The 23,597-nt window shown below is 40.9% G+C and overlaps 1 protein-coding gene across 1 annotated transcript in view; it reads right to left on the bottom strand.

Moving 5' to 3' along the window:
- Nucleotides 1-23,597, bottom strand: part of Cd109 (CD109 molecule) — a 111,683-nt gene that overhangs the window by 47,355 nt on the left and 40,731 nt on the right. The window contains exons 6-14 of the mRNA XM_057767218.1: nucleotides 12,068-12,107; nucleotides 9,869-9,953; nucleotides 7,937-8,033; nucleotides 7,271-7,412; nucleotides 6,649-6,758; nucleotides 4,235-4,459; nucleotides 2,913-3,014; nucleotides 2,762-2,824; nucleotides 1,083-1,259 (exon numbers count right to left, since the gene is read on the bottom strand). Of these exons, the coding sequence (XP_057623201.1) occupies nucleotides 1,083-1,259; nucleotides 2,762-2,824; nucleotides 2,913-3,014; nucleotides 4,235-4,459; nucleotides 6,649-6,758; nucleotides 7,271-7,412; nucleotides 7,937-8,033; nucleotides 9,869-9,953; nucleotides 12,068-12,107 (1,041 nt within the window). The remainder of the gene's footprint in view (nucleotides 1-1,082; nucleotides 1,260-2,761; nucleotides 2,825-2,912; nucleotides 3,015-4,234; nucleotides 4,460-6,648; nucleotides 6,759-7,270; nucleotides 7,413-7,936; nucleotides 8,034-9,868; nucleotides 9,954-12,067; nucleotides 12,108-23,597) is intronic.

Here is a 23,597-nt window from a genome sequence, read left to right as displayed (position 1 = left end):
GTTCAAAAACATTTCTTCAAAAATATCCTTTAATATGCTCTGTCTTCCTTGGTGGTAATCTTCCATGCTGTTCTTAGCTTCATACCACCCATAGAGGTGTGTATCCTGATGTAAGCCTCCATAACGCCTTTCTAAAATTCACTTCTTTTAGGTGATTATTATAAGGTAAATATTTTTGCCTGAAATCAAGAAAATATGTTGCTACTTCTTTAAAACACTTTTCATAAAAATAAAAAAATAGAAGTTTATATTATAGTTTTTAAAAAGGTAGGGTTACTCAGGGCTGGGGTGAGGCTCACACTAGCACATGAGCTAGCATGCACAAGGCCCCAGATTCACTCTCTGGCATCCAAAAAGTTAATACAGACTGTTTTAAATGAAAGCAAGTGTGACTAATTGATGCTACTTCTCAACGTTTTGAATTTTTTAAAGGAACTATTAAGAGAGCTGTGCTCTACAAATCATGACACTGAAACTGATTCTTCCACTTAGGAAGATCAAGGCAGAAGTGTTCAGTGAGAACAATGGCACATTCTAGAGTCTGTGGGATGATTGTGCTGTGTTTCTTATCAGAGCTGGGGCTGAGGCGGTCCTGCATGAGCTAGCTGCTCAGGCTAAGTATCCCAGGACCACATAGACCTCCAGAGGCAAGGCACTGAGCTCACTGACAGCCTGTCTTCGTTAGCTTACAGCTGATGGAGATAATCCAGAACCCAGCCAGCGCTGCCTCCACACACAACCCTGATGCCCTGCTCCCTCCCCACACCCACCTCACGGTCACACCAAGGTCAACACCATAGCCAGTCTGTGTTGCTGCTGGAGTTCCAGGCCAGAGCAATATTGACTCAACTGGTTAAAAAAAAAAAACGAAATGACTTTGATGACTTTAAGCTAAAGTCTTAAAGCCAGGAAGCACCGCTGACCAATAATAACTGCGGGGCTTACTATGAAGATACATGTCTTCTGAGTATAGGAGAACAAGTTTCCAGACAGCATGGATGACTGATACACTTGCAAGGAAATATTATGCTTCTCAGACTACACCAAAATCAAGTTTTAAACATCGCCACCCTAAGTCTTACCTTATTTGTAAAAACAAACTGAACAGGGATTTTCAGAACATCGTTTATAATTTCCCCATCATCTGCAACATAATACACAATTATGCAGGCCTTGGGAGCCCAGGAAGCTTCTGGTGTTAAAAAGAAAGTTCTCGAATTTTGTTTGCCCACAGCCACCAGCTGTCCCTTTGACACTACCTAAAAATAAAAAAGAAGAAGAGAGGGCAATTATTTGCTAAAGATTATCGTATTTCAACTGAGGTTATATTTATAATAATCTAAATATACATACAAATTCTTAAATTATCTTCACAACCTTTTTACATGTGAAAATCTATGTGATCAGTTTTGAGATGGGAATTGAATTTCAACAGAAAATAGATATTGTAACTGTTAAGACCAGCAATGAATCAATGAAGAATAAATGATAGATGACCACAAAACATATATATGAGTTAAAAAAGGAAAATGGTAACATTAAGAAAACACCAGATTGCAGTAACATGTCATCTTTTACAAACGTTATCTTTAATTTTCAATTTTTTACATTTTTAATTTTCAACTGATACGTAATATCTGCAAAGGTTTATGGAATACAATGCAACATTTCAATATATGTATACAATGCATACAATGTATAACAACTATCATACATTGTATTTATTCATTAATTAACTAAGGTAACTGATTTATCTAGCCCTTCATACACTGGCCATGTCTTTCTTAAGTGTCAGCAGTAATTTTATTATTATTGCCCTTTGTCAAGTTGAGCAAATTCTCACCAGTAAAACAGTATTGAATATTTTTACCGTAAAAGTGTGGATGTCAAAAACTTTTCCTGCATCTACTGAGACAAGTGGTTTTTCTTCATGTAATACATTCCATTAATATTTTTAAAGTGCTTTTTAAATTATGCCTGCTAATTATGTCTGTTCTTGCACCGGGGTTTGTGTACATAAGTACAGGTGCCCAGAGAGGTCAGATGCCACACACACCCTGGAGCTGAAGCTGTAGACAGTTGTGAGCTGCCCAATGTGTGTGCTCAGCATTGACCTCAGGTCTTTTGTAAGGCAGTTCATACTCTTAACCACTGAACCATCTCTCCATTCCAGCACTGGATTAGGTATGTCAACTCTGTGATATTTCTGAGACAGCACTCACGTGCACTGACCATCTCTTTGTGTTGAAAACTATTATTTAATGGAAAGGAATACAGAGATCTAATGGGAAGGCTCGACTACCAAAATTACAAGGCCATGATGGCAAGTTTTATTTTCTTTCTTATATTTCACAATTTTCCGCAATGGATCGATGTTGCCTATATACTAGAAATGTACATTTTATACTTGGTGCAAAATTTAGCTATCTACTTTAAATAAAAATGAAGATGTAGTTGAAGAAAGAAAAGTGATCATACAATAAGAAGAGCAAACTAATCTGTAACAGTTTGAGCATGTCTGGTGAGGACATGAGGCAACAATGCTCGAGATGGTTCTGTTACAGCTCGTGTCTGTGAAAAATTGCCAGCCTTCGGTGACTGAAGGTGCTGGCAACACGAGCCTCAGAACCCCTGGCAGAAGGAAAGAACGGACTCTCCAAAGTTGTTTCTGACCTCCATATACATGCCATGACACACATGAGACAGCATGCATACATACACATAATAATAAATAAATAAAACTTTAAAATAAAGAAATTACCATATAGCTTAATCCTTTGAAAGGTTTGTTGCCACTAACCACCAATTCAAAAGGTGATCCCACCTAGAAAAGAAATACGAATTAATATGCATGCCCTAATTAAAAGGCCATCAAATCATGCTGTGATTATCAAGTGAGTCCTAAGCATTACCTTTACATGTTCCTCTCTGGTTTTAAGCTGGATGTAGGTCCGACTGGGAGAGGTGAACATGCCGCGAACCGCCATATTGCCTACACTATCAAGGAAAGAAGCCTGCAGCAACAGAAACAAAACTATAAATGTTCAGCCTGAGAAAAAATGTGATCTGTTGAGCAAGTATGGAAATGAAATCACTTTCATTTTTGCTTTCAGGCAGAAATACATTCACCAGACATTAGTGCTCTAATTAAAGTCTAACACCTTTAATGCCAGCACTGCAGAGGCGGAGGCAAGAGAATCTCTGTGAGTTCAAGGCCACCCTGGTCTACAGAGTGAGTTCCCAGACAGTCAAGGCTACACAGGGAAACCCTGTCTTGAAACCAAAAGAAAAATAAGAAAGAAAGAAAGAAAGAAAGAAAGAAAGAAAGAAAGAAAGAAAGAAAGAAAGGAAGGAAGGAAGGAAGGAAGGAAGGAAGGAAGGAAGGAAGGAAGAAAGAGGGAGGGAGGGAGGGAGGGAGGGAGGGAGGGAGGGAGGGAAGGAGGGAGGGAAGGAGGGAGGGAGGGAGGGACGAAGGGAGGGAGGGACGAAGGGAGGAAGGTCTTTGCCCTCATATTCCAGAAGAAGTATAGCCCTCACTGACTTCAGAAGCAAGGTCATCTTGTTAAGGAATGCAGGCAGAAGAGGGAATTAAACAGAAAATAGACCACTTCCTTTCCACACAATGGTGAGACAGAAGCAAGAAACATTACACCCTGCTTGACCCATCAAAACAAAGAATCAAAAACCAGCCAGTGGTGGTGGGGCACACTCATGAGGGGAAGGCAGGAGGATTACAGGTTTGAGGGCAATCTGGACTGCACAGTGAGCCCCTACCCTGCTGGGCTGTATAGTAGGACCCTATCTCAATGAAGAACAGCAAAAAACGAAAGCACTCCCAACAGGGCTGCTCCCTACACAGTTAGGGCTCTGACTTGGGCAGAACTGATATTGAAAGAAAGATCACGAGAATTATGGGGCATTCCCAGACAAGCCACACTAGGAGAGAAAGCTCAGGAAAAGTGATTTCAAATAACTGGAAATCAACCAAGATGAGGGTTTGGGGAGCTTCTCCAATGGAATCTTTGCATTGCTATGTATTTCCGTGGTCCTTAAAATGAAATTACAAAGAAAAATCTAAAGTAGACCTTAGCCACTGTGGTAAATGACATCTAACCCTTTCTCTGTCTAAAGCAGACGTGTGTCCACTTCCTGCCCTCTGAACTCTGAGAAGCTGTCTCCCACAAAATGACAATGGCAATAACGTCGCTGCTTGTGGCCTGGGAAGACACGGCACCTGCAGTTGCAGCTCACTGGAGTTGTGCAGGATCGGGAATTCAATCTTACAGATTCCATCTTGGGGGATGGTATAATTTATGATGCTGATGTCAGCCGTGTCCCGCTCTCCATCGCTCCACCTTCTCCAGATGTTGGTATTTTCCCTCTGGGTCACTACTAGGACTAAAGGGTCTCTTCTTTCTTCATGAGTTAGTTCATTGCCATCAGAGCGGCTGACCTTCACCTAATGGTTAAAACGAAATATTTTAAGACAGGCAACAGAGATAGCAAAAGAGTTGAGCCTAGTTGAATGTAGTTTCCATCTGTGCTATTCCTCAATGCTAAACCCACAGCGTTACAGTTATTGGAGGCACCCCAATCCATGTTCGGTAACCCTTCTCCAGGAAGCCTCTGACACCATGGTCACTGCCCCCTTACTCACATGGCTTCCTTCCCTTCCAAGACCCTTGCTTCATGTCTCTTTATGCTCTATTGTCATTGGACTGACAAGAGTGCAGATACTTGAAAAAGACACTTGTATCCTGCCCTTTGGTTATCAGATAACGAAAATATGGAACATACGACATTGAAATTCCCCAGGACTCTCATGCTGCGAGATGAGAAAGGCCTGGATCAGCCAGAGGGGAAACCTTGCTCCTAGAGTTCCAGTCTGTTAGATACCTTACAGGAGAGACAAGATGGGCCATCGGTTGGTGGGATCGTGCCTTGCCATGCCTTCTGACTGCTTAGCTATGCCAGCTCTGGCCTCGACTCCAGCCTTGGGTCCATGACTCCAAAGATGGACTTGTAGGCATGAGGTCGCTGGGTCTCTTTGTACCTCATCCCACTCTGACCTCAACGAATAGATCTCCTTTTGTTTGTTTTTCACCACTAATTTGTCTGCCTTCATTAGCTTCTCAAGCTAAACATGGCTTACCAGGTCCCTAACTATGACCCCAAGTCTGGTAACACTCTGTGTCCCCTTTGGCTCCTTATTCTTGTCCTTTCTTCAAAATTTCCAACCCTCAGCTGGCTTAGCTTCATAGCTTAGTGATTATACCCCAAATTCAGAATTCCCATCCTCACTCACACTCAGTCGCTCCGTTGAGGAAATCTCTACCTGATACCCAGTCACTTCAAATTCAGTACATAACTAATGAAGACACCATCATACCTTTCCTCTTCTTACTACCTACCACCATCCTGACAGACTGGCGATCTCAGTGTGCCCACCTAGACCCCACCTCCCAAACTCAGTGAGTACCAAGCCCCGTATTTTCTCTGCCCTCCCTCTCCACTCCCATAGCTACCACCACAGACTAGACTCACTCCTGGCTGCTGCTGCTCTCTTTTCATAGACCACAAACAGCCCTCCACAAGCACTGTTTTCAAGGGATCTCTCACTCCACAAACACTGCATTCGCGGGATCTCTCCCTCCACAAACACTGCTTTCTCAGCATCTCTCCCTCCCACCAACCCCACACATGCTCTACCCAACCCCCACTCCCACTCCCACCCCCACCCCACCTGTGATCACAGGCTCCAAGTCCTCTCACTGGCTAAAGCGTAAAGTTCAACACACTCACGAGGCCCTCCCGAGCTCAGGGTCTTCCCTTAGTTAACGTTTCCTAACTAAGCTTTGCTTCCTGTTTAATCAAGCAAAGTCCTCAGCTGCTGTGCCCAGGTCCAGTCACTTTTCTGATTGCATCCTGATCTTACCGACAGCTTTTTTTTTTTTTGTCTTACGTCATCTTGCTCCCTGCCTCCCACGCCAACGCGCAAACATGTAAAACACTACTAATCTTGTCATCATTCAAAGTTTCCTCTTCCATAAAGCATCCCTTAAAAATCTCCATCCACACCCCCAAAACAAACTTTCCCTCCCTGGGTCCCCCACAGCTTCATAAGCCTGTCCCAGCACCCTGCCCAGCACATTGTCAAAGTTCAAGTCAGGGAATAGAGCATAAATATGAACAATGAGCAAATGGCATACAAATGAAAATATTAAAAATAAATACATCATTTTGCGTGTTTTCTAAGTAAGTATTAATTCAACATTTTTTCTGAAAAAAGAACATCCTTAATAATAATTTTAATACTATATCTTTGAAGAAATTAAAATCTAGTCCTCAACATCAAACTAAAAATTCTGACTGTCACTTCTTTATTAATAAAAGCTTCAATGTTGTAATCCATATTTAAAAAAACTGCTGGTTAAGTAAATTTTGGGGGAAAAATTGACTGTTCTGAGAAACCACTATAAAAAATATATATGACAAAAGTCATTCGGGAGCAATTCTCCAAGTTCATATATCTAAAGAGGAAAGGTAAGAAACCTCCTTTTGACTTAGTTTTAAAGACACTGAGCACATGATTTCCCATGGTTTCATTTCACTGAGACTCATGGTTAAGTAATAAATACACCCACTTACAGAGGCTGTGAAGTTGAGAGATGGCTTCAAGACAGTCGCATAATCAAAAAACTCAATGATGTAATCATGTTGCTTGAAAAACACATTGGTACTTGCGTTTCTTGAGATACCTGTATTGAGGATTGCACCATTTAAAATGTAAAAGCAGTACGTCACCAAAGGCTTGTGTCTGCCTAAGCGTCTTACTGGAGGAGCTGAAGATCCCAGGGCACATAAGCCTACTTCCGTGATTGAAAATGGTCCCAAGAGAAGCTCAGAATTCTAGCATGTTAGTCTCCTTCAGTAGTTTTTACACCAAATACAGACCAAATACGTTTTGTTTGTTGGGTCAATCGAACAATCTGTTAAACTAGTAATAACAGGTTCCAAACAATTAACTTTTATGTTCCTAAAATACAAAAACTGTCTAGGAACAGGTGACATTTTGGAGTAAGTGGCAAAGGAGAAAAGAGAGAAGAAGTCAGTCCGCTGAAAATGTAGGCCTCCTGTGTGTTTTTCTTATGAAACACCCTACACGTTAAAGCTTTCAACACTAAATAGCCTCCCTAGAAGCGATGAGAGAGCTAGCACAGCGGACAGCTAACAGACAGCAAAGGATTTTACCATCATCGTGGCCACAAACCTGTGAGCGATTCCGTCACGGTAGCTACAATCTCTATGGGCCCGGGGATGGCCATGTCCATGTGCACAGAGTGCTCATCCGAGAAATCCAGGACCTCCTTCATCTCTTTATCAGAGAAAGAGAAGTTGGCGGATCCATTTATCTGTTTTGTTTAAAAATTCCAGTTTACTTTTTGCTTTAGGAATTTAAACTCTAGAAATAAAACTCAAGCTGAGTCACATTCGATAGTCATGCCCCACTTTGTCCACTCGTCTAATGCTAGAAAGTTCCTGTCTTTTCTTAAGGTCTTATTTTGGTAATTCTGTACAAAACTTTATTTTTAGGGAAAAAAAAGTTAAGTTTTCCATACTATGATCTGATTCATAATTCTTTATACCATTTATCATGCATTATGCTGAAAATGGGTGTAGTCTTTCAATAAGGGCTACATTTTCCTGTGGCTCCTATAATTAATCTCTGTTGTTTGCTCGTTTTTACTTGTGAGACAGAGTCTGACAGCTGGTCTGTTTTGCTAGATGGCAGAGGCTGGTCTAGAACTACTGCTCCCCCTTCCTCCACCTCAAGGGTGGAGATAACAGGTGTGTGCCACCACAACCAACTAAGTTCTATTTTTTAATCAAAATTAAAATCTCTGTTGTAAAAGAGAAAAATATCTGCAAAAGTTACCTCAAAGGTTTTTGTGATATTTTTCTTCTCTCTCCAAACAGATAAAGATAAAAACGTAAGTGTTACATGACCCTTCACTGGCTTCCCATATGTGTACCTGGAAAACAATTTTTAAAAAAAATGTTATATCATTACATTTTCAACTTTTTGATGTCGGAGGAAGACAGCAAAAATATCACTTCAATAAGCAGACACTAGCAATTCAACAGAAAAAAATTACATTAAAAACACACCTCTCCTACAATTTAAAAAAAAAAAAAAAAAAGAACCAAGTCAGTCATATTAGCACTGTAATTCTAGCAGTCAGAAAGCTGAGACAGGACAAATTCAAGGCCGGGCTGGGCTACTTCTCAACCCTTCATTTCACGTAAATGTAAAACAGCAAGGAAAACACTAAGGACAAGGAATGTTCTTGGCAAATGGTGATTCTTCAGATTAGTTCTCCAAACGGAACTCAGAACTAGAGCATCTAAAATCAGTTCAAACGCTGTCTGTCCATCATCTTCGCCCACTTAGAGGACATGGAGGAAGCGGCAGCATTACAGAAAGGTGCAGTGAGCTCTAAAGACTGAAAAATCTTACAGCACTGGACTGGCCACCACCTGCATCTCTACAAACTTCACAGTCTATAAAAATGTTTAAGTGTTAGTTGAAGTTATAATCATTATAGCTGATTGTCACATGTCCCAGGATTCACCAGGATCTATCAGATCTTAGATTATAGAGTACCAAATGCACACATATATAGCTACCAAAAAAACTTGACAATTTTTTTGCAAGGAAACTTTAAATAATATTTTTAACCATCACTTCAAACTCATCTTGTGTCAAATTTCACTGCCTGCCACTTCACAGTCTTTACTGAATTCCCTTAATTATTCCCTCTCACAGTAGAGACCGTTCTTCATGTAAAAGGAAGGCAATCTTCAATAAATCACTTTACAGCCAGAAAACCTTTTTAAAATGTGTTTGCTGGGTTCCTCCAATCTCTTTTTCAAACACTGGGCTTTTTGCTTTGCATTTTATGAATTGTAATGATAAACTCACGTTTCCTGAATCTGTTAATTAGATACAGAAATAATCTCTCCTCTGAGCAAACTCCAAAGCAAATACAGAAGCTTCCAAGTGATGAGGAAGGAAAAAAAAATCCACCTTCAAATATACCATCCTTCCAAATAAAAGCAGCAGCGATGTTAGTAGAGACCTGGCAGGGAACCACAGTGCCAAAATCACTCACCTGAGGCCTCGGCATCTGACGTGCTCTGTGTCAGTATAGGCAGAGCCAGAATGCCAGGATGTTATATTTTAAAACGGTCTTATCATATGATAGCTCAGAGTACTTTAAAATAATAACTTAATATATGCTTCAACACAACTTATTTTTTTTTAATTCTGGTTTAAATCTAAAGCCGTGTCTACAGAAATGACTCTGGGGTTAAGAATTTTTTCCCGTTCTAAGACATCTCCCCAGCCCCTAAATACACGAGGTTTCAGAAACCTGACATTGCATGCTATAAGCCCCTCCGTCACTAGTCCATGGGAAACATTTTAAGACTGGCAGCTTGAAGCAGAGTTATGAATGCAAAGACTTGTGGAGATATCCTGGGCCAAATGAAGTATTGCAGGCATTTGCAATTAGGGTCTCTTTAAAAAGCAAAATTTTGCACTGGCGTTCTTAAGTGAGGACAGAGCATTTGTTTATTTATTTATTTATTTATTTATTTATTTATTTTGGTTTTTTGAGACAGGGTTTCTCTGTGTAGCTTTGGAGTCTGTCCTGGAACTAGCTCTGTAGACCAGGCTGGCCTCGAACTCATGGAGACCCGCCTGCCTCTGCCTCCTGAGTGCCACCACTGCCCGGCTTGTGTACAGAGCTTTTTGTCTAAAAAAAACAACAGTTTAGAGCCATTCCAAAAGAAAGATGCAACTTACTTTGCTGTAACGGTTCCACTTAATTTCTTAGCGTTCAAAGAACAATACAAAGGTGTCTGCAAGGTAACTTCAAATTTCGGTAACACTGGAAAAGAAGAGCAATCTCTTGAGGACTCTATTTTACCAGCATCTTCAGTTCAACCATATAAAGAGTTGTTCTAACTAGTTGATAATAGGTATTTCTGGAACTTGGATTTTTTCACACACACTGTTAAATTTAAAAGCCCTTTACGTAATTCAAAATTAGAAATACTAGGTCAACTTTATATGATAATGAAATGGCTTTTGCTTGATTGCTTTACATTTATTTACTGTTTATTTACTTATCCATTTTGCCTGCACGTGTGAGTGCCAGAGCGTATGCATGTACACTACACGTGTGCGGGAGGAACCTGCGGAGAGGAGAGAACCCTGGATCCCCTGGAACTGGAAGTTAGAGGTGATTGTGAGCCATCGTGTGGATGCCGGGAACCAAACCTGGTTCCTCTACAAGACAAGTAGCATTCTTAACCATTGAACCATCTCTATGCCTGCCATAAAATGTTTTACAATTAATATTATTTTAAATAAAGTACTCTACTGTTGGCAGAGGCTGCTTGTTCATTTCCTTTGTCTAAAATCTTGTTTTACTATTTAGGCAAAACTTAAAACCTATTATTAATCAACTTTCTTTTTCTTACATGAAGTCTTAGAAATCTAATATGAATTTTACATATATAACACATATATTGGGACCAGATACATGTCAAGGACTACACACCTGTATATGGTAAGGACTTTGGGTGACACACACAGGTCCAGATCAGGGGTCAGAACAGTATGGCCAGCATAAGCTAAGAGTAGCTTTTATTAATTTTACTAATTGGTTGGAAAAAATCAAAAAATAAATATGTGGTGATGTATAAGTTTAATACATGACAGCAGCATTCACTTATGTATTCTCTGTATCTGCTGCATTCTACAGAGGCAAAGACGAGCAATTATAACAATTACCCAAGGCCTACAGAGACCGAAATGCTTCTTTTAGTTCCATTACAGGAAAATACTTTGCTGGTCCCTGTTCCAGGCCATGACATATGGATGTGAAAATACCATGGGAAACATAGGATCTGGAGGCACGAAAATGTAACAACCTATGTTTCAGAATTCTTTTTGCCTAAATTAAGAGTGACCATTAACTGTTATGTAACCAAAGTTAAAAGGTTCACCTACAAACTCAAAGCCATTATTTAATTTATCAGCTATTAGGGAGGCCCTGGACTTTTTCTCATGTCTACCTCCTCTCTAGCAACTGAGTAAAACAGCTGGACCCACTACTTTGATTTGTGTGTTTACAATGCAATATGGAGTCTGCAAGAAGATGACCTTCCTGAGTTAAAAGCCCTGTCTCCACCGTGTTGACCAAATCAAGATATAGAAAATGACCCGTGTCAAACTGGTAATTATGTTTTTTGTGGTGCTAGGAACTGAATCCAAGCATTGCCCATGCTCTCAACTGAACCATGTCCCCAACTCCAACGTCCAGCTTTCAAAGAATCAAAAAGTTTTACTATTTTATAAGTACAGCAGGATGGGGGGAGTCAGGTACTTGGGAGATGAGATGATAACCACTAATTTGAGGCTAGCCTGATCTGCAAAGCAAGTTCCAAACAGTACTACAGAAAAAATAAAAAAAAATAAAAAAATTATAAAAGCAGTCTGGAGAGGTGACTCAGCAGTTAAGAGCACTGATTACTCTTCCAGAGGACCCAGGTTTTATTGCAAGCATCCCCACTTGATGGCTAACAACCATCCGTAACTCCAGTTCCAAGGGGATCCAGCAACCTCTTCTGGCTTCCACAGGCTCTGCACGTATGTGGTACACAGACATGCATAAAGACAAAACATTTCTGCACATAAAATAAAAATAAATTAATCTCAAAAAAACAAAAGAGAAAAAATAAAAAATAAAAACAGAGAAAGAAAAATTGTCATAAGAAAATACTGACTTTGGAATGTCAGATACTTCGCCTACTTTTTTCTTTATAACGAAATTTCAGAACATTTACAAAGAAATGTATGTTTGATCCTACAAGGAATACTAAAGTTTTAATTTTATTGGAATTTTTATTTTAAGTAGCATGTCTCATGAAAATTTCTCATCTCTATAGAAAGTAAATGGGTGTTTTCTTTCTTCAAAATACATTGAGGAACACTTACCATATTCCGAGACCTCAAATGACTGATAATACTGCTGGTCCTATTGGGAAGACAAGACAAAAACCAAATGGGAGTTAGTTTATTTTGTCCTCTTTTCTGTATAAAATGTTTAGAAAATAATTTTTGAATTACATATAATGGTTTAAAGATCAAAACAATTCATTTTAGTCTGAAAAAATTCATTTTTAGTCAACTTCAGTACCAAGCTTGTGAGACAGAGTTTTTCCTCCCAATTTGTTTACATAAAAAGGTTATCTCCCTAATTATAAGTCATTTAAACAAACTGTTTAATCTGACTTACATCATTTACAAAACAAAAATTAGGTTAAAGAGTTCATAAATTTATGAAGTCATGATAATACATTTTAATCTAACAAAAAAATGACTTAAAGTTTGTTTTGGATGTGACTTTTTAAAAAACATGGGAAAAATGAAATTACTCACAATTAAAATACAAGAAGGCAAGTTATTAAGAACCAACATATCCTACCTTCTAACTCCTTGAATTATTTTCTACTGTAACATTTAAATCAATACGTCCTACCCTACTTTAACAGATTCATTAATTAATCTCTTTTCCAAGATTCACAAGAAAACAAATCTCCTATTTTATCATTTTCTAACTTACAATACTAACTATGCAATCTAAATAGCAAAAGCCGCAGTCAGAGAGTTACGTGATTTGACTGGGAACCTGCACTCTAAAGCTGATCCTTCTGTGCTTATCACAGCAAACAGAGCAGCGATGAAACAAGAGTAGCTTCCCGAGAAATCACAGCTAATCTAAAGCATCTATGTTAAGAATATTTTGAGGCATGGTCTTTCTCCTCTCTCACTTTCTCTCTCTCTCTCTCTCTCTCTCTCTCTCTCTCTCTCTCTCTCTCTCTCACTTTCTCTCTCTCTCTCTCTCTCTCTCTCTCTCTCTCTCTCTCTCTCTCTCTCTCTCCCTCCCTCCCTCTCTCTCTCCCTCTCTCTTTCTCTCTCTCTCACCTAGGACAACCTGGAACAGGCTATGTAGTCCAGGTTAAGCTACATAATTAATGATAATCCTCCTGCCTCAGCCTCCCATAGGCACCAGACCTAGTTCATATTACTTAACCTTCAAGAAAAGATACAGTTCACTTCAAAATATAAAACAAATCTTCACATGCTGACAAAACAGCTGTCTAGGTCTGGATTGTAGATCAGTGCAGAACACATGAAAAGCACTTATCAATCTCTGGGGCTTAACTGCCAATGCTGAAAGGAATAGAGCTGTTTCAAGTTTATCATCATTTAAAGGTTACACTAAATAGGGGGTGGAGAGATGGCTCAATGTTTAAGAGCATTTACTGCTCTCCCAAAGGACTTGTTTATTTTCTGGTATCTATAGTCAGGTGACTCACAATCTCCTGTAATTCTAGCTTCACTTCTGATGCCCTCTTCTGGCCTCTGTGAGCAACTGCACACTCACATATACATACCTCCCTCTATATGTACTTATGCATGCGTACATACACACACGCATAGTGACATAATTTGAAACAAGTCTTTTTTAAATATTTATTTATTTATCCATCCTAAAAAAATGTGTTATTTGGATCAGCCTTAAGAATCTCCATCTTGATGATCCCTACTTCAATTATTGGCATATCATATATAGAAATATTATAAGCTGCATGATTCTGATTCACTATACTTTGTTATCTTCAAAAACAAAATCAAGAAGGTATTTGTTGCCTGACTTATCCAGGAAGATATAAAATTAACATCTGTCACCAAACTGATATGGCAACAACAGACCACAAACTGCCCCAAACAAGGTCATGATGAGTAAAATGAGTTTATCGTTTTAATGATTTATTTAATAAATAATTTATTTAATAATTTATTTGTTATATTTTATCAGTGTTGCCTGCATGTATGTCTGTGTAAAGGTGTCAGATCTTTGAGCCACAGACAGTTATAAGTTGAACCCTGTCAAGTGCTCTTAACCGCTGAGCCATCTCTCCAGCCCTCATAAAATGAGTTTATTAGAGCTTACTTAGTGGATAACTAGAGAGAACTGCATTTTTCAGAAATTGCCTCCACTACCACCACTAAGTTCCTATACTACAAGACTCTAAGATCACAGTAGAATTGATACAAATCTGCACACAGAGCCCTATCTGGTGTTAAAAACAAATTGCAAGCTCAGACAACAGAGAGATACCCAATTTTAAAAAGTAGAAATGACAGCTGGGCGGTGGTGGCGCACGCCTTTAATCCCAGCACTCGGGAGGCAGAGGCAGGTGGATCTCTGTGAGTTCGAGGCCAGCCTGGTCTACAAGAGCTAGTTCCAGGACAGGCTCCAAAGCTACAGAGAAACCCTGTCTCCAAAAAAAAAAGTAGAAATTAATCAGACATGGTGGTACACATTTTAGTCCCAGTACTTGGGAGAAAGAAGTAGGCAGATCTCTGAGCTCGAGACCAGCCTGACCTACAGGGAGGGCTACACGGAGAAACCCTGCCCCAAAACAACAACGGCAAGAAGTATAAATGAGTACAGCTCAAACACTATAAGGTGCAGACAAAGCCCGACTCTATTTACAGTCTGTCTAATCAAGGATTCTGATGGTCTCAGCAAACATGTCCAACCATGGGGAAAGTCACTTGTTTTGTTGCAGTCTGGCACACAGAAGAGCTGACTGGTGGCTTGCTACAAGGGGGAGTCACTGAATAGGATCCAGAGAACTAGTCTCTTTTCAGTAATTCAGCTATTTTGCCCCATTTGCTGATGAACAATTCTACACTTGATCTTAGCCAAAAGGCCGAGAAGCGATTGATGAACAATTCTAGTCTTTGGAATAGTTTCTTTACTACTGAGGCCAAGACAAATAAGCCCAGGGGGAAGAGGGGCTCGGCTTTTGGATCTCTTGTTCTTCCAGAGGACCTGGATTCAATTCCCAGCACCCACATGGAGGCTCACAACCACCTATAACTCTGGTTCCACCAGTTCCAATGTCCTCTACTGACTTCCAAGGGCACCAGACATGTACATGGTACACATGCCTATATACAGGTAGGACATTTTATACACCAAATAAATCTTTAAAGGTTTAAATTTAAAAGTTAGTTAGCATCGGGACCGAGATGTTCTCTGTTGAGTTAATCATATACAGCAAACATTAACTAGTACATGAAAAACAACACATGAGTTCTATAGTTTTGTTTTCCTTTTTTTTTACTGTTGTTTCTATAGTAATGACTCCTAAATCATTATCTCTAGCCCCAGTCCCAGCTGAGAGATTCAAGTTCAAATCCCCTTGCTGTCATGTCCTCCCAAATGTCCTGGGTTTGTTTCTCCGGATGGAGCTTCTTCCCTGCCAACCCCCCACACACACCCAAGTCATTCAGCGCGCCCCTTCTCCCCTACAGCATCCTGTGCCCAGTTTAACATAATATGCATAATCATTGGCTGTGCTCCACCCTCTTTAAGAAACTGAAATCCTTGGGGCACAGTTAAGCAAGCTGTTGATGTCTGTTGAATGAATGCATGTATAAACATGACCTACTTGATTCTTGTCCCCAGGCCAATTGCCACAGTTCTTGAGGAGCCCCAGTTATCAGACAGTATCTCTTCTGAGATATTCAAATAACTTTCTCCTGTAAAGAGTCAGGCTGCCTTGAAGAGGCAAGCAACAGAAAAGGAACCATGACTGTGTTCTCAGTTTCCAGGGAACCAATGCCACAGAGAGGAAGAAGCCATGCCAAAGGAAGCTGAAGAAAAAGAAGCCAAGTCCTTCCCTCTTTTATCCCTTTAATCATGATAGTAAACTAAGAAATCATTTAATAAATGCATGTTTTATGTCACACAGCATTTTCCCATGGTGTTTACAAGGGGCAAAATAAATTATTCTACTGACCAAAGAATCTGGAAAACAAAATGAATTTTGCAACATATTGTCTGTTGGATAGTCAAGAAGCTAGAATCAATTTTTTTCAATAAGTTTAGTTATTTTTGTAAAACTCTTTTACAAAATAGATATTCAAAAATTGTAGACACACAACTGGAACCTCACCACTGCGGGGCTGAGACGGGGGAATCACAGGTTTGAAGTAGACCAGCCTAGGCAATAAAAGAATTCCAGGCCAGTCTGGGTTCACAGTAAGGCCTTGTAACAAAGGGGAAATGGTAGAAAAGACTGAAACAGCTCAAGTTAATAACAACTTTGACAGTCAGCAGCCATGTGTACCATATACAATCACAAAAAACGAAGTCTGTGTACTAAGTATTTCTGATGGTCTAACACAGGGATCCACATATTGTTTTTTTTTTCTGGTAAAGAGCCAGGTAGGCCAGACACTAAACGCTTTAAACCGTGGAGGCCAGATGGTCCCCGTGCCCACTATACAACAGTGTCAACATACTGAAAACATATATCCTGAGATCTGGAATGGTAATCCTCCAGCATCGTTCTTTTTGCTCTGAATCGCTTTGACCATCTGGGGTCTTTTGGAGTTCTGTGAATTATAGAATGTTTTTTGTGTTCTGTTTCTGTGAAGAATGTTATAGAGACTTAGGGGATTGCATTGAGTCTATAAGTTGTGGGAAATGGGAAGCCCTCATTTGCTATTAGTGGAATTGCAAACTGGTGCAGCCCCTCTGGGAATCAGTGTGGAGAAGTCTCAAAACTCTAAAGAGAAATCTACCATAAGACCCACCTGTTCATCACTTCTTGTGGATACGCTCAAAGGACTTGACATCCTACTCTACGGGGAACCGCTCAGCCTAGCTAGAAAGTGGCAACAACGTAAAGCGTCCTTCAGCTAATGAATGAAGAATGAAATGTTATATACACTGTGGAATGCTATTCAGCTTTAAAGAAAATGAAATTTAAGATAAATAATAAATCTAGAAAAGATTATATTAGCCAGATGTTGTGGTTCATGACTTTAATCCCAGCACTTGGAAAGCAGAGGCAGACAGATCTCTTAGTTGAAGCCAACCTGATCTACAAATTCAGTTCCAGGGCAGCTCAGGTTACACAAAGAAACCCTATCTTGAAAAACATAAACAAAAAGAAGAAAGAGAGAGAGAAGATGATACTGAGTGGGGTAACCCAGACCTAGCAAGATAAATGCTCTGTGTGTGTGTGTGTGTGTGTGTGTGTGTGTGTGTGTGTGTGTGTTAAATGAGCTTAAGACACTTGAGTTGACAATGCTCCACCTGAAAGCCTCAGACCTCCTAACAAGAGCCCTGCACTAGACGTGAGAAATCTTTTTGAGTTCTTGGTCAAGAAAGTGCAAGAGTCCCAAGATAACACAGGCTATGTCTGTTGCCCTGGGCTGTCTCCCTATTAGGTAAATCCCTATTGCTGAAGATACCATGTACTTCAAACACAGGACTCAAAAAAAAAAAAAATCAAGCTGCATCTGACCAGAAAACCTCCTCCTCCCCAAGTTAGTTTTGGTAGCACCAAATGGTGCTATGCAAAATGCCAAAGCAGGAAAATCCATAGTCCTACCCAACTCTGAATCACATGCCTGTGAATCACAACAGTGATCAGGATAACAAGACACACCTAAAAATGTAATCATGCCTCTTAGGCCTTGGCAGGAACCACAGCTGTCTAGTTGGACTCGAGGCCCACTTTGCAAGAGGGAAATCCTGGAAGGCTAGGAAGGTCATAGATCCCAGAGGAGAATCTATTCCTACCACTATACTAGACCAGCATGACACCCAACGGCATCCCAAATAGTTGTCCTTGTGCTGGCAGGAGGCAGAGGCAAGCTACACAAAGAAATTCTGTCACGAAGAAAGAAAGAGAGAGAGAGAGAGAGAGAGAGAGAGAGAGAGAGAGAGAGAGAAACTATTTTATAAAATAGATTTTAGGATGGATTTACTCCATGCTGACTTACACTCTAAGAAAAGAATTAATTAAATTCATTTCCAAATTATTCTTTATTAGTTCTAGCAAACTAAACTAAGCTTGACTAAACAAAAAACAATGACAAAACACAAGTAATTAATAACCTCATCTTTTATGGGACATACAAATTTCTTTTAATAATTTTCATAAAATTGAGAAAATTTAATATACTTCAAAACGAGTTTTTAAGCTAAGTATAACTGAACAAATGAAGTCACATTCACTCTGTCAGACACCGGAGGGAAGGGCTGACCTGGGACACTTGAGTCTTCCAAGCAGACACTTTCCAGTCAAGAGAACACTTAGCTCATCGGTTTCCTCTGAGCTCCTCTTTCCCCAGATGGACGCTGACTCACAGCAAAGTGTTCCCATGGAAAGAAAGCACATACATTCACTCACAGTGTATGGATTAGATCTTCTAAAGGTCTAAGGCAAAAACAGGGAGGAAACAAAAAGATCCAGGAGATATTCTCAGCAATTTCAGTAGTCTATCTAGACTCCTGTCTCAGAATAAACAGCACATGGTAGGAGTGTATATTGTGGGAATGAGACAATTGAAGGAGAAGAAGACCTTAGTTCACTACCCCTCTTCAAAACAGAAAAAGAGATGCCGGACTAGACTACAGACTGGAAGCACAGAAACTGTTGAAACCATCTCAGGCTACTGAAAAGTCTCTCTAATAATGAGACTCTCCCCACTTCTTCCTCTCTCCCTCCTCCCCCCCTCTCCCTCCCCCTCTCTCTCTCTCCCTGTATGAAAGCCAAAGGGCAACTTGGTTCCCAGACAATATCAGGAGTATTCAGAGTGTGAGGGCCATAGACAGGGCTTGGTTCCCTCCTCCACCTTGTGGGTTCCATGAATCAAAGCCAAGCAGCTATGCTTGTCAACAACCATCTTGAACACTGAGCCATCTAGTCAACCCTGCAACTACTTTCCATATAAAGATTAAAGACAAACTGAATTTTTCACATGATTGTACATAAAGGGTATTAAAATGGAACTATTTCAGACTAGGTTTTGGTCTCTGCCCCAAGACAATGGATGCAACTACATCCACATTGGAAAACAAAGAGCAAGACTCTCTGTGGGACTTGTAAAGGGTTACACAACCCGACCTTACAATTCTCACCCCTTCGACTGCGTAAAGGACATGAAAGGGTCAAGAGGAAGATAAACTGTGGAAATTTTAGGAGAATGGTCCCGGGGAAGCAGTTCTGACATACAGCTCCCCCCAACTCAGCAGGGAGTCGCTCACCCCTTACTTCAAACCTAGAGAAAGGTTCTTGGGTAAAACAATCCAGCAAGTTGACGTGTCCTTGGGAGCCTCTTCAAACTACCACTCATATGCTCTTGGAACACTTGAAAAGCTAAAGAGAATTTACTCGCTGGCCCGCTACAAGGAACAGCAGGGCCAAGAGTATACGCTGTGTCTGGCAGTGGTGGTGCATGCCTGTAATTCCAGCACATGGGAGGAAGAAGTCGGTGCATCTCTCAGTTTGGTCTACAGAGCAAATTCCAGGACAGCCATGGCTACCCAGAGAACCCCTATCTCAAAAAAAAACAAAGAAAAAAAAATAAAACAAAAAGAGTATATGCTGTGTTGAGGGTGGTCTGCACCACCTGAATGCTGAAAATCAAAGAAGGCATTAGAAATTTCCCTCAACTGGATTTCCAGAACATGTAAATCATCACAGATGTGTTCTACACAGATCAAAACAACTTCAGGCTAGGTGAAACCATGTCAAGAGGAAAAAAAGGAGTTGTGTGTGTGCACTCTGGGTGCAAGAGAGCTGAAGGAGGAGTTATGAGCTGCCAATCAATGGAGACTGACAAAATACCTCCCAGCAATAACAAGAGTGTCAAGAATTTCACAAACTAGTTCAAAGGAGGAAAGGTCCTGCTAGTGGTGGCTCAGACCTCCAATATCAGCTACTCGAGAAGCTGAGGCAGGAGGCTCCTGAGTTAAGCTCAAGGACAGTTTGAGTAACTTAATAAGACCCTACCTCAAAAGCAAAAAATTCAAAATAAATAGGGGGAAAAAACAAATCACAACTAGCCTAGCCCAGATGCAGAGGAAGCAAGATAAGAAGACAAGAATGCCTGATGAAAGGTACCAAGTCACATGGCTAACACAGACAAGAGTTATGGGTTAATTTAAGATATAAGAGTTAGTTAATAAGTTATTAAAAAGCCTGAGCTATAGAACAAGCAGTTTATAATTAATGTAGGCCTCTGTGTGTTTCTTTGGAACTGAACGGCTGCAGGACCAGATGGGACAGAAACCTGTCAACAGAAAGAGGAGGAAGGAAGGGAGGGAGGGAGGGAGGGAGGGAGGGAGGGAGGGAAGGAGGGAGGGAGGGAGGAAGGGAGGGAGGGAGGGAGGGGAGAGGAGGAGGAGGAGGAGGAGAGGAGGAGGAGAGGAGGAGGAGGAGGAGGAGGAGGAGGAGGAGGAGGAGGAGGAGGAGGAGAAGAAGAAGAAGAAGAAGAAGAAGAAGAAGAAGAAGAAGAAGAAGAAGAAGAAGAAGAAGAAGAAGAAGAAGAAGAAGAAGAAGAAGAAGAAGAAGCTTTGTTTTAATGTCTAATAAGCAAGCTCAGGGGATTCCAATGCCAGAAGACCACAGTAGCACAATGAACACAGTCAACTATGTTTTAGCTTATTCTATGTGTCATCTTTATACATCAAGTAGGAATATTTTTTAATCCTTTCCCTTTCTTCCCTTCATCCAATTCAACCTGGTGGATATCCAATATCTTCCACAGCTCCGCACAAAGACTGAATCTTCTTTTCAGCTACTACTGCCCCAAGCCTTTGACACAGCACATCGCTGCTCTGTTGTCTACAGCTGTGCCTGAGCTCAGAGCCTCACTGCACCTCCACCTGCCTTACTGCCCTCCAAGTCCTGAGGTCCCCTCTGGTCCATCTGCTTGCCACATACGCTTACAGAGCTGTGAAGAGTTTAAACATCTCTAATAAAAGCCCTCTAGGTTTTAGCAGGGAAGCCTGGAATCCAGCATTGAAATGACTTGCCCATAGTCCCTCAGCTGAATCCCTAGGGCCATCTCTGCAGCTCCCAATAGAGAGCTCTCTGAATTTGCTGCACGAGGCCTGGGGACTTAGAGCATCTTCAGACTCCTAGTTTATTGATCTCTGTATTTGATGTAAGAAGCCAGGGACCTCTGGGGACCTCGTGACTCCCAATCCAGAGCTCTCTATATTTGTCACCTAAACCCCCCCCTCCACTCCTTATTGTAAGGCCCTCTCTTGTCACCTTCATGTGTGGCCTTACTCATAAGAGAGCAGTCCCATGTTACTGGCATCATTTAGATCCTTACTAACCTGGATATGCTTGAGCTATTATCTATAAAATATTAGGCAATCTTCTTCCTCTTTGATTTTTACCATGAAATTGGTTTTTTAAAAAAGCATTAAAATGAACAAAAAAAATCACAATGGAAGCATCATCATATAAAAGTGTACTGTATTTATGCTGGCTTACTTAGAGGAATGACAGTCAATAAAAGAACTCGCCCAGGGACTGAAAATGTTTATTAACATTTACATTGCCCTTTCCTTGCTGTGTTTAGAGCCCAAACATCTGTGCTCTAAACCGTAGTTACGATGCATTTCTCTAGGGATTTCAACCCAAACTGAGCAGAGCCATCTCTGGTGGGCTTAATAAATAAGAGAGGTCCAACTGCCACCCTGGAGCCACTGAATCGGAATCACCAAGGCTAGCGCACAAGTATAATGGAACATTCATCCATCCATCCATTCGGCCCTCCCTTCATTTACTCCTTCAACAGGAAATGGGTGCCAGGCACTGTGATGGAAATGGAAGGTGCCTTCTCTGTGAAGAGAGTCCGGCCTAGTGAAAAGACACTTACCAAGTATATTTATGTGTACTTATAAACTATTACAAACAGTGATCGAATTCGTGGAGGCTAAAACTGGAGATGAGGTGGAGAAGTAGAATCAGATCAAGCAAAGTCTTGGGTAGGTAACAGTGATACACGAATTTTACTCTGCGTGCAATGAAAAGTGTTTGGAAAGCTTTAAGCTGGAGAATAACGTGATCCAAGCACTGCTTAGATTGCGTTTCCTGATGTGTAGAGAATGGGTTGCAAGTATGAAAATGAGCAAATTTGCAGAAGATGACTAAGAGACATCCAGGGAAACTGTGATGGCAGCTGTGGAAGGAGATGGAGAGCAGGGAAGAAAGAGAAACGAGTCCATCTGAAATGTACATCAGAGTAGATGCCACGGAAGTCGGTGGAGGCTGGATATGAGCGGTAGGTAAGCATAAGATGTCAAGGAGAATGCCAAGGTCACAGGCTAACACAGCCTGAAAGGAGGGCGGAGTCAACCAGTAAAATGGAGAATGCTGGGGGACAACCAGATACGGTGGGGACAATCGCAAGGATGATTCGGAGACCCAGGTGTTCTCAGAGACAAGCTTGAGAGTCATTGGCACATAGACAGAGGTTGAGAGCATGCCTATGAGTGGACTCGCCTAAAATGAATTATGAAATGTACTGAAAAGCAAACTTCACAAAATGCCAATGTGTACGAGATGACACATGATAAAAACAGGAGAACAGGAACCGCAAGCCACAACTTGAGGGACTGGGGAAGTGAAGGCAGAGAGATTAGGTAACTGTTTTTTGCTTTGGAAGACTGACTAGAAAGAGACAGTGACATCACTGGAGGCAGAAGAAGAGTCAAAAGCTCTGCTTATCATTTCCGTTTACTCTTTTTAAAGATGCATTTTGTTTTATGCGCCCCATTCGTGCTGTCTGGCAGCACAGACTTTCCTACCCCTGGAGTCTCATTTCTGTTTGTACCCCGAGATTCACTACTCTGCTTCTCTGATCTTTCAGCATTTACCCCTTTATCTGCCTCAGGGTTTTTATTAAGACCAATTAGAGTTCGTGCTACAGTCTAGTCTGTTGTCCCAACCTCGTTAGACCCGTGTAATCCTCACCAGCCAAGTGTCTCCATTCAGTGTGTGCCCCACTGAGGAGACGGAGCTAAGGGATCCATGAGGTCTGGCACTAAAACCCATAATTATGGTGCTATGAGACTTGGTACATAACAATGTGAAAATCCGGCATGTCTATGAACGCATAGAAAACTCACTTAGACCCACAATCACCCTCACACTACACGTGAAAGACCTAGAAATGTTAGTCAGTCAGAAGCAGCGGGGCCGGGGAGACAGCTCAGTTGTGAGATGCCCGCTACGTAAGCATAAGAACATGAGTCCAAGTCTCCAGCACCCACATAAAAGCTGGGTGTAGAGACACGCACCTATAACAGAGAGGGGCAGACAGACAAATACCAGGGACAGATCCTGTTCAAAACAAAACAAAACAATATGGAGTTCTGTAGTTAGGTCTAAAGCTTTTTTAAAAAAAATTAAAATAAAACAGAGAACAAAAGAAGATGCTCTGGCCTCCACATATGCATGTACATGCATACCACACACACACACACACCACACACCACAGCCACAAACACGCATGTACATGCATACCACACACACACGCCACACACCCCGCAAAAGTCATTACCCCAAAATCCTGAAAATTTGAATTGAATTGGGATGGTTGATGTGAAACTCCCAAAGAGCCAATTTTT

The sequence above is a fragment of the Chionomys nivalis genome, chromosome 4 (assembly GCF_950005125.1).
Source record: "Chionomys nivalis chromosome 4, mChiNiv1.1, whole genome shotgun sequence".
NCBI lineage: Eukaryota > Metazoa > Chordata > Mammalia > Rodentia > Cricetidae > Chionomys > Chionomys nivalis.
This window is presented reverse-complemented; position numbering and strand designations above follow the sequence as displayed.